The sequence below is a fragment of the Eurypyga helias genome, unplaced genomic scaffold, assembly GCF_000690775.1.
Source record: "Eurypyga helias isolate BGI_N326 unplaced genomic scaffold, ASM69077v1 scaffold36766, whole genome shotgun sequence".
NCBI classification, from domain to species: Eukaryota; Metazoa; Chordata; class Aves; order Eurypygiformes; family Eurypygidae; genus Eurypyga; species Eurypyga helias.
In genome coordinates, this window is record NW_010256606.1 from 1 (window position 1) to 11,967 (window position 11,967).

The window sequence follows — 11,967 nt, forward strand, 5'->3', positions numbered from 1 at the left end:
TCTTTCCTGGCTGAATCCAGGACAGTGTTGAAAACAGTTAACAGGCAAATCCTAACCAGCACTGGCTAGAAATGCTCAGACTGTATCTTATACTGACAGTCAGGATCATTTTGAGATTGCTGTTAAGAAATCCAGAGCCCCGTTCCCTGAACCTGTATAGAGTACACAAGTATCAGGTGGATGTACTTTGTATTTGTGGAACAAACCCACAGGATAGCGCCTTTTCCTCTTGGCCTTGTGTCTGTTGATTTATGGTAAACTTAAGGGTAGAGATGGTAGAGAGGGAAGAGATGAAAAGTCAGGTTCAAGTGGATTTGACCTCAAGAAACCCAATCCTCGCAAATGTAAGGTTGTAGGGAGTGAAGGAGACTGGATTGTTTGGGATAGTTATGTGGCTAGTAGGACTTTGAGGTTGACTGGGATAGCAGCTCTGATTTTCTATGCAGACACAGCCTACAGCTGTCCTCTGAATGTTCTGCTCAGCTTCAGAAATCCATACCTGAAAAGCAGTCTTGGAAAACCTTGGTAAAAATATTATATCATTACATGCATATATCTTTTTGATGCCCATACAGGATGCGGAGGTCATGAAGAAGCTTTTCTAGGTATAGCATATGACCACCTGCTGGGATTCCCATCCTGCAGTTGGGATGGGGAGTATGAGAGCAGAGCAGGGAGAAACAGAGAGTGGCAGACAGCAACAAGCTGCAAGAGCTGAAAGGGGGCATTGCTCTCAATTGAACTGATCTTTTTTTGTAATCAATATTCTCTTAAATGGCTGAGTTTCTTCCCTATGCGTCCATATATAGAAGCGTTGTTCATTTTTATGAACTAAAAATATTGATGCAACATATTTGCTACTTCAAGGAAAAAAAGTGCTTTTGTGGACTATGATCCATTTTTCCCTCCAAGCTATAAAGATCGTTGCTTATGACCTTTATAAATATAAACAGCCATCCAAATGGAGGACGTGACTCCCAAGGTAAGTGTGAAGACTAGTGTAAGCAAGGTCCCAGTGAGAGGGAGCAATGAAGAGGTGGAAGCTCACACAAATAATACAGTAAGTGTTATGGTTTCCAAATTGAGTGTAAGTAAGGATCAGCTTGAGCTCAAAAGCTTTCAGATGGTTTGGAGTTGCTCCTCACACTCTCCCTTCACAGTCACTTGGATTTTTACTTGATTTTTACTAGATTTTTACTAGACATCCTGATGCATTGTTTCACCCCACGGTCTGTCTATAGAGAGGAAGGTAACAGAAGTCTGCAAGGAACTGTTATCCAGTGGGGGAAAATTCTTAGAGGAGGATCAGTTAAGTCACATGCAGACTGGTCTCACCAGCTGTCCATTGGAGTGGAGAGGAAAATGTATCTGAAGTGATTTGTCTAGCAGCCTTCACCTTTGTTATTCTGCATGGAGAATACCAGCTTGCGAACGAAAACCTAGTGAGCTCCAGATTTTGCTCCCAGATCTTCAGTAGCAGAAACTTTGAGGAAGAACATTTTTGTCCTCCCCAGTCACCCAGTGCTCCTCAGGTGGAGGGCCCCACGTGTGGGAGCCAAGCCGTCTGTTTGGGGATGGGGATACACACCACTGTCAGGGTGTTTGTGTTCCAGCAGAGATGATAAGGAACCTCCATAAGTCTGTTCACACACGATTTCCTACTGTTCCTTTAAAACTGAAGACACAGGGACTGAACTTTCGACTCCTCCCATGATATCAAGTGTTCAATCATCTATGCTCTGTCAGGGCTGTTGAGGGTCTAGGATTTCAGTTCCCTGTCTGCCTTCCCTGGGATGATGGCGCAGTAGGACGTAAGGACAAAAATAACTGGTTATTTCCTTCAGAGCTCTGGTTTCAGTAAAGCTTCAGCAGCACTGAGGCATGTGGCTCTGCGTGGGGGGCACCTAGCTACAAATACAGCTCACACAACTAACCCTGGTTTTGTTTATTCTGTCTTTCAGTTTTGTGTCAGGACACTCCTGCGACCATCCCAGTTTGGGGGCCAGGCCTGTAGTGAGCCACTGGTGGATTCCCGCCCGTGCTTCCCAACCAAGCTCTGCAACATAGTGGAAGTTGATTGCAAGAATAAGTTTCAGTGTGAAAGTGGTAATGATAGTCTTCATTGCCCAACTGCTGCTTTATTAGATAGTCAACAGATTAGACACTGAGAGAAAAAAGGTCTTGTATATTCCATGTGCAGATTACAGGGAAAAGGAGAAGGGAGAAAAGTCTACATAATAATTTAATATATGTTTGTAACATCTTAGGTTTGCAGTTTCTTCTTTAACTAAAAGAAATTCAAGTGCAATCTCCAGCCTGGAATGTCAGTATGACCATGATAGCTAGGCAGTAGCACTGTTCCAATAATATTTCTTTACACAAATTTTCATGTACAAACATATCCACAGAGTTTGTCTGAACATAAAGTTGCACTATTTTTATTAAATTTTTAAACCATTTTGAGGGTATTTCTTGTTTGCTTAAATTTAAATATAGCTGACTAGACTCAGAATAGATTCACCCACATATCCTTTTGCTAAACCTTAAATTAAGACATTGCACCATTAAAGCAAGGCAAAACTGGCAGAAGTGAAGCGATCATTTCTTATTGGAACAATCTAGGTGTTATGCTGTCTCGCTGTTAATTCCTGCAGCAAATTCATGCCTTTACTAGGGAAAAAGACAGACTGCCCTTTTCTGCACTCAGACATGATGAATCTTTGCATAAAGTTTCTTGCTGCTGCTGTTTCTCTGGTGCAGGTCGCTGTATTGCAAAAAAATTGGAATGTAATGGAGAAAATGACTGTGGGGACAATTCCGACGAAAGAAATTGTGGAAGGAAAAAGACAGTGTGTAACAGAAAGTATGAGGCCATCCCAGGTGTGCACCTAATAGGCAGCGGGTAAGCCAGTTTTGCTTATTTTTCATAAACCTGAGATTGTTATCTCACTAATTCACATAAACAAGATAATCCCTAAATAGCATGTAAGAGTACCCTGTTAATACACATAATTTCTCAAACTAAAATTAACAAGAAATTATAAAAATGCAACCAAACCTTCTGGCTAGGACCTTCCCAGTGCATCTACCAGTCCTGCCTTGCACTGCTGGTGCATTGAGTAGAGAGCTGTCAGGGAGCACTGCTGCCTGAGCCACCCTTCCTGCCTCACAGCAACCTTCACATCAGCATCACATGCTGGCAACTTGCCGCTCAGTTATGCCAAGTGTTTGAGAACCTTTGAGGATGCTCCTCTACAGATGTTTGTTTGTCCATGATACAGCACACATGGTCCCAACTATCTTTTCCAGGCTACCAATTTAAGCAGTGTAAAACCTAAGCATGAGATGCCTGTCCGAGGTAGTATTACCTTTTTTAGCTGAATTTTGCACTCAGTGCACTCTGGTAACATCACTTAAATGTAGAACTGCTTCTTAATTTTCCTAGACCATTTTTAGATATTTCTCTGTTTAAGAATGATAATCTCATGCTGTCATTGGGATTATCTAGAGGATTAGGCACTGCTGGAAAGTAGGAAACAGGACTACTACAACAGCATTTTTCAGGTGGATTCAGTGTGAATGAGAAGCTCTTGTAGAGGAACTTCTTTCAAGGCAGTAACATAACACAGATCCTCATACTCTTTCTTTCAAACCTCAAAAACTTCAGTGCAGCTATATACCACTAAATGTCTCAAGTCTATATGTCTTTCTGGGATTGTTTAATCTCTGGAAATAATTTCTTGTTAGATTTCACATTCTGGCAGGAGAGAGCCGAGGGGAAGTTCTTGGCAACTCGTTCAATGGAGGACAATGCACAACAGTGAAGCGCAATGAGACGAGGAAGTCATACCGTGTTCCTGCGAACCTGGATGATGTCAACTTTCAGGTACTCTCAAGCAGCAATTCCTAGATGAAAAACCTTTGCTGTAATCACAGTCCAAGTTATGCACCCAAGTCTTAGGTAGTAACGTGTTTTAAGACAAGATTTCTCAGCCTGGTGAGTCTTCAGGTGATGTCTGGAAATGCGATGAACTGAGCAGTTGGGAGGCTCTACTCATGCCTTTCAGATCTGTGCTTACTTGCTGCACTATATATCAGAGTCAGCATGATTGATTTGGGGTTCTTGCCTGCTTCTTCATGGCTGTGGTCAAGTCTTCACTCTGACCTGGTACCAGGAGCTTCGCTTCTAACCCTGACATAAGCTGGCCCATGGCTCATTCAAGACCAAAGCTCATTTCAGCATCACCACTGTATCCCTGCAGTACCAGTGGTTGCCCTAACTCCAGCTTCCTTCCAGTTGTCTACAGCCTTGGGACAGAGTTCTTCCCTGAGCCATTTCAGCCCCTCAGTCCTGCCTGTTTCCTGCCCAAATCCTGCGAGGAGCAGCCCAGAGAGGATGCAGACACAGAGTCTGGGAGGCTGAGTGTACCTAGTCCAGGCAGGAGTCTTGCAGGAAAGGTCAAGGACAAAATGAACTGGCTTGTATCTTAGAAAAATCTGGGAATCACTCATATTTTTTTACATCTGATATTTTAGACTTTCAGACACTGAGATTTAGAACACTTTGAATACCGTGGTTAGGGCACAACATCTGGCTATGAACGTATCACCAGGCCCTGTCTGAAGCAACAGATACTGCACAGGGGAGGAAGAAATAACAGGATATGAAAAAATGTCTACAAATGGGTGAAATATGAACTGCCTATTTTTACCATGAGCGCTGTGGGTTTTAAGTGTTACTTTAGCAGGAGCAACTGAACAAAGGACACCCTAATATGTTCCATGGAAACGGCAATTGTCTTGGCCATGACATGTAAGTTTTGTCAATGGTGGGGAAAAATGACTGTGTGCAGTCATTGGGTAAAAACAAGCCTTGGTTTGCACAGGCCTCTTTAAAGCTGTGTGGTATATTAAATTATATCCATTTGCAGAATTGTTAAGGGTTTTCTGACTCTCACTTTTGAGAGTGCATCAATATCGTTTAATGTTTAAAGCAGCCTTTGGTATAGAGGGGTCACTGGACCAGGCTTTCTTCTTGGAATTCCAGTGTATTTTCATGCAAAAGCATATGACTTCTTGGAGAATGAAACTGGACTGGGGGAATGGACCACCTCATCTTTCATGGTCCTTAGCAGCCTTATAATTAAACAGGTCTAGAGGAGGGAAAAACTGATTTTTTCAAACACTCACAGGGATTTGCCTGAGTTTGGGGAACTGAGTAATTTCGGAATAGATGCTGAACTGGCCTTGGTGCTTTGCACAACATCACCACTGAGGTTTACCAACTTGGTCAAGCAGGCTTCCTTTGCAGCTCCTCTCCAGCTACCTTTAACCCATAATGCACGTGTGGGTGCTAACAGTGCAAGTTATTCTAAGATTCTCCTCTGAAAACCTGTTATTCCTCCTACTGGGAATTAAGAAGAAAGGACAGAAAACATAAAGCTATTTTCCTAGAAGCCATGGGCCTGGGACTTATAGTGTGGTCACAGTATGAAGGCCTGAGAACCTCTGAAAATTGTGTTGAAACACTTGTTGAAAATAATTCCTAAGCTATGGGACATGAAGGGGGGAGAATTTTAGAAGGAAGTGTTACATGCCTTTTTTTTTTTTAATCTTCTATAAATGCCTATCAGTAAGTCTACTTCTTATCTTGTTTTTATCTCACCTATTAATCTTTCTCAGACTCATCTTTTGTGTTAAGAAATATTTTTTGTATCTTACTGCCATGTCTCAAATTATCAGGCATGTTCCTTCCATAAAACAATCAAGAATTCATTGCATAATAGGTTTCTGTTTCAGTTTATAATTTCAGCAAATATGTTTTGCTTCACTGAATCTCCAGGTAATAGATGAAGAGGATGATGTAACATCAGATTTCTACAATGATTTAACTCCCCTGAGTGACAGTGCTCATGGAAGTAGTTCATCCACTCATAGTGGTCGAAGATCTTCTGGTATCCCATTTTTATTCTCAAGAAAGACAAGAGTTAAAGTCACATCATCTTCGTCCTTCAAGAAAGCCATTGAAGCCTCATATGAAAAGGTAATTGAATGCTGCCTCCAATTTCTTCCTTCCATTAAATTTCTGCCTGCTCATTTCAGAACTGAGCTACCAAAGGCTACTTTTCCTATCAAGGCATTGCCATTACATTAAAAAAAAAAAAACCAAACCACCCACAAAAAAAACCCAAAAAACCAAAAAACACCCCACACAAAAAACCCCCCCAAAAACCCCACTAGAATTACACATTTTAAAAGTTCCTCTTGTGATACTATATAATGTTCCTGGTTGTCATATACCTTCTGTAATGCAACACGTTTTTCTGTTTTGGTACAGAAATAATAGGCTTATTGCATTTTAAAAAGCATAGATTTGACATAGATTTGAGACTATCAGGTTGGGTAAAACACTCTATCCCTGTCCTAGTTATTAAGAAAGCAGATTGCCATGTAGTAACAGTAGCAGACAAGTCTAAAAGAAATTAAGTGCGTTTAGGAATGTTATGCATATGTGTGTACTGGGAATTAATCTGTGTTAGGTTTTTTGGTAACTAACTTGCATCTTGGAGTCTCATGGCTGCCAAAATGCACTTGATCATAAGGATAATATCAGAAATAGCAAATCCACGGAAAAGTTTCTGAGAAGAGAAAACCTTATTTCCTGTAAAATTCTGTGCTTTTAATGTAGGTGAATACTGTGAGATATAAGACTATGTACTTTTATAGTTTAGTGTCAGTAAAGGATGGGCTATTGTTTGGAATTCTGCATGGAAGAGGCTATAGGACTGACTGAAACTAAGGTCTGTTGAAACCCAAGGGTCCTAATACAATTAGAACGAATCTTTTATGAAAATATCAGTCTCAATATTAAGATTTCCTATAATGGAAGTTTATTGCAGGTCTTGGTAACTTGTCTTAATAGTTAAGTAACTTGACTGTTTAATTAGTCCACTATATCTAGTCTGAATTAAACTATATTGAAGTTCCAGCTATGGGAAAACTGGCCTTTCATTCCAATGTAGGTATCTCTGTACAACTTGTAAGTTTATTTTGGTGGAATGGTGGCTTCTTGTTGGCTTAAATCCAGACCAAAGCTACATATCCATAGGCAACAGCAGTTCCACAGGGATCTGCATCTTAGGTAATCATCCTCTTTTTGCATTGATGGAAAGAAATTGGGTGGGTTTCTACATAAATGTCTCTTTACCCAAAAGTACCAGGTAGGACTGTAGAGAGAGACCAGGTGATCACCTCTCCCTCTTCTGGGTACTAAACATAAGGAAAGAGTCTTAAAGTGAGACTCGAATATTATGTAACAAACTTCCTTACAAACTGCTTTAATAATCTTGTCCATCCTGCTGCATGTAGTTATTTTTGTATGCTATTTTCTTCACATCTTTGTCACTGAATTCCCATGTTGTGATGTCAAACGACTTCTGAAGGCTTTGTATCAGAGTTTGTGCCTTTTCCCTTAGCCCAAGTTTCTAGTATTTCTGGCAGCAGTTATATGAGTTGGACTGTTCGAACTACAATTCAAAACCTGAGAACTCAAAGAGGGAGCTATCTCCATCCCTGGGAATGTTAGGCAGGGACAGACATGATCCTGTGGCAAGTCTGCTCATGATATTTGCGAGGAAAGATTACTCAATTAGCATGTTTGAGTGAGATCCTGCTTTGTTAGAAAATTTCCACCTAAAACTACTGGTTTCAACATCAGTCCTGCTCAGCTTGTGTTTGGCTGCTTTTTGTCAATGAAGTAGTGCGTATAACAAAACTGAACTTGAGTACTCATTCTTGATTTAGACCAGGCTTTCTTTGGGAATAATCATCACTGATCTACTAATATTTTGTATTAGTATCTGGTACTCATGGGTAAAGCTTGCTAAGGCACCAGGGGGTACCTCTGTGATTAAACACGTGCACAGAAATGACTGGAGACATTGAAATCTGATTTTCTGGGATTGTTCTACAGGGGAGGGTTTCCAACATTGTGCACTTCTCAGGAATTTAACATAGAAATCACTGGGTTTGACAACTGTAAGCTAAATTGCTAGTAATAAAAGCACTTAATTACCAGGAATAAAAACACTTAAGATACTTTTACTAGCAGATAATGCAAATGTGAGATGCATGTCAAGCAGAAATTAATTTTTAGCATTCAAGTGCCTCTTATACAACTAAGGTTTTAGAATCAATATTTGCCACAGCAGCCTGTAATTTTATATGTCATAACTGAAATGTAAGCTGGCTTAGCTGAAAATTGAGGATCAGAACCTAAATTATGTAAAAATCCTAAAAAAAATTATGTTACCACAGGGTATTTTAGGAGCTGAGTACAATCTGGAAATTGTTTCATACCCTATTTCTTCCATTCTTATTTTCACTGCAGCAGAAAGGTGAGTATGCTTAGCTTATTTTCCAGTGTTCAGATAAGAGCACTGAAATGAGCAGTGCTGCACAGAACCAAGAGGTGAAGTCCAGCTTGTGCATTATGTTGCTCAGTCCCAGCTGGGGGAACTTCCTGTCTACAGCATCAAGACTACCTGGTGTCTTGTAAGCCAAGTGACCTTGGAGACAGGAGTAGAGCCAGCCTTGTAGAAGAAGTTCTACTTCTTTCAGTAGAAGAAAATTGTTTAATAATGTTTAATAATGTTTAATAATGAATCTTTCCTATCTGCAGGTTGGTAATTTGATCCCGTTTCCTGCCCCTCTTTTTGTTCTTGAATTCTTTGCTTCGACGACCTCCTGCCATGAGTTCCCATATCACTTCATAAATCCATTCTTGCAGTATTTTCTACTCCTCTCCTTTCTATTTAGTTAAATTCCCACATGAACCAGCTCTACCATTGCAAAAATGTATGAATTAGCTGTTTCAAAAACATCATTTTTTCCTACGTGTAAGAAATGTTTTCAGGTTTTGAACATTTTTTTTTTTTTTTTTTTTTGCCTTTCACATTTGTGAAACCTGGACACAGTGTGATCTTCATCTCTCTGGTTTAGCTCTGATAAATTGTAAAGCTTCATAACAATGAGATAGTACCCAAAATACCCACTCACCAGATTATTGCAAATGATCCGTTGGATGCTTATAAGCTGAAGCCTTTCCTCTGAAACTTTTGGTTGTCTCATCAATTGCTGATGTATTTGTTAAGGGAAGAATCCTTTTGCTTTCTGTTTGGTAGGTGCTCAGGGAATCCTGATTTTTGTTGGAATGCTATATATTCCCACAATGTGAAGGAGTAATGAGCACTGCCCTCAAGAACCTCACAAAACTCTTGTGAAATCCAGGGCTAGTTTGTTCATGGTTAAACCAGCATGTTACACAGGATTAACTCGTTCTTGTTAGGGTATCTCAGGACATACTCGTGGCTCCTCTACTTTGTGCAATTAACTACTTGTGAAGGTGCTAATGCTCCCCTTCTCTTATTTCTAGAATTCCAACTTCATTAGAGTCCATAAAGTAATTTCTGTTGCAAGCTTCACAATGAAACAGTCAGATCTGCAGCTCTCAGACGTCTTTCTAAAAGCACTTAACCACCTACCCCTGGAATACAACTACGCTTCATACAGCAGAATATTTGATGACTTTGGCACTCACTACTACACCTCTGGGAAGATGGGTGGTTCCTATGACATCCTCTACCAATACAGCTCTGAGGAGCTGAAGAACTCGGGTATGCAATCCTTAACATACAAATATCATGATTTGTTTACTAGCTTTTGTTATCACCGTTTTTAGGCCTTCACCACATAGTGAGTTCTCCAACAGCAACAAATCCTTTAGACTTGCACAGAGCCAGAATTACCCACACTGCCTAAATATAGAGCAAGAAGAAATTTTTGCTCTACACTGTGTTAATTTGAGAAGTTCAAGGCGTTCCTTAATTGGTAAACATCATTGTGTTTAGGGAAACCTCTTAAGAACTTCATATCAAGACCACCAGGTGCCTCCAGAAAAAGGTGTTTCAGCATACTTCAGTTTGAGACTGAGGTCTAAGAGGTGTAAGTGGTACCTTTTGGTATACAATCACTAAAGCTGTTGGTATAGATTAGAAACTACTTTAAAAATTATTTTGCCAGACTGTCAAAATTAAAAGACAATACTGCAAAAGTGAAAATCTAAGGTTAAAGCTGTGAACCTTAATGCCAGTGGTGTAACTTGCATGGGTGTGGAAAGGTACCTCAAGGGGATGTTAAGCGTGACTCAGTCTGATGCTGTCTGTACCTGGGGAAGCAGGTGTCTGCAGTAGAGAAGTCTCCAGTGTGGGTGAGGAGCAGGGAGACCTGTAATGCCTTACCTCAGTGTGGGAGCCCCGGGGCATGGTGCCATCATGTAACATGGTTATGGTGATGAAGCTGCTGCTCTGTGGTATTTCTAGGCCTGACGGTAGATGAATCAACAGAGTGCGTCCGAACAGAAACAACAAGGCGTGTGTTTTTCCGGAAGAAAAAGAAAGTCAGTACCAGATGCACCACGAACAGGATGACTGTGAAACACAAAGGTGAGCATGATGAGAACAGGACCCATGTCCTGTTACTTACCCTAAGAGATACCACTCCCCTCAGCTAGGTGCCACAGATGACCTCCCAGCTTTGTTGAACTGCAGATGCTCTTCTGCCACTATCAGAGGAGGTGGTTTTCACCGTTTGTTTCTCAAACAAGCACTGGAAACATCCTCTTACTTGGCAAAGGAACTATGATGTGAGAGCACTCCTCTGCTCTGGTGCACCGTCACTGGGAATCTGGTGGCACTGGCTCTTCCAGTCAGTCAAGGATCTGACAAAAATTCCCCATGGCCCTGGGTCCAGGGCCAGGCAGGCTGAACTGGGAAATGGGCACAGATGGAAACATGTGATCATGACTGAGTCCCTGATCTTCTTTAAGGGTCGCTCAGTGCTCAAGTGAGAGAGTTGGGCAGCACTACCTGACCTTCCTGTCCTATCTTTCTAATGCCAAGCAGGCATCAAGGTGCAGGACTCCCGTGGCAATGCTGGAAATGTGACTCAGGGACTGCAGAAAGTTGGTACATTTTCTGCAAGAATGGCAAGAGCCATGTTCTGCATCACTAAAAACAAGGATTTCATAACCTCCACCAAGTTTTTGTCCTCATTTTATGATCAATTCCCATTACTCAGATGTTTACAGCTGGGACTAAAGATCCTGCCTTGCAGTGTATTCTTCTAGAGGAGTCTGCTGTATCCCCTGAATTTTCCACAAGTGTTTTGTGTACTTCTGAATATCTCCATGGCTAAGGTCTCAGACACTTTCATTTGAAGGACTATGACAGGCCGCTGTCATAGTGGGGATTGTTTTCCTGATCTTAGACATCATCCTTCCAAGGGCAACCTCAAAAAATTAATCTTACTATACTATTTTATATCCTCTTACAGTTTTTGTTAGAAGTCTGTTTTTGTACTTTCCCTCTTTGGAGGCCTTTGTCTGAAAACACTCTGATGAAATCCTCTTCCAGGTTCCATTTTGGAGTCTGCCGAACGGTCAGTCTCCCTGGTAAGAGGTGGCAGGTCAGAGTACGCTGCAGCTTTGGCCTGGGAGAAAAAGGGGTCTTTTCCAGGACACACAGTCTTCACAAACTGGCTGGAATCAACAAAGGACAATCCTGTGGTGATTGACTTTGAGGTATGAGAAAAACAAGAAAAATACTGAGATAGTAAAGCAGCCACCATTTAGCAGCTCTTCAGAGAGCTCTGCAGGTGTTTCATCTTTTAAATCAGGATGACGCTATGTGGGGTATGAATGCACATATATATGGGCATAACACAAACACACCAAACATTTATTAGAGCTACTTCTTGTGCATGTTGGTTTATAAGCCACCCCGGTTTGCACCATTCATGGCCAGTGAGAGTAAGAGGGAGGAATAATACTCCGGCACCAGCAAGAGCTCAGGCATGGGCAGGGGTTAGCTACTGTGCAGGAAAGCATGGCACGGTGCTAGGAACAGTTTT

At 41.2% G+C, this 11,967-nt stretch overlaps 1 protein-coding gene across 1 annotated transcript in view; it reads left to right on the plus strand.

The window, feature by feature from the left end:
* Positions 1-961: 961 nt before the first annotated feature.
* C6 (complement component 6) overlaps positions 962-11,967 on the plus strand; it is a 22,143-nt gene continuing 11,137 nt past the window's right edge. Inside the window, exons 1-8 of the mRNA XM_010153725.1 lie at positions 962-982; positions 1,962-2,106; positions 2,761-2,902; positions 3,748-3,886; positions 5,843-6,043; positions 9,434-9,674; positions 10,380-10,502; positions 11,472-11,638. Coding sequence (XP_010152027.1) covers positions 962-982; positions 1,962-2,106; positions 2,761-2,902; positions 3,748-3,886; positions 5,843-6,043; positions 9,434-9,674; positions 10,380-10,502; positions 11,472-11,638 — 1,179 coding nt within the window. The remainder of the gene's footprint in view (positions 983-1,961; positions 2,107-2,760; positions 2,903-3,747; positions 3,887-5,842; positions 6,044-9,433; positions 9,675-10,379; positions 10,503-11,471; positions 11,639-11,967) is intronic.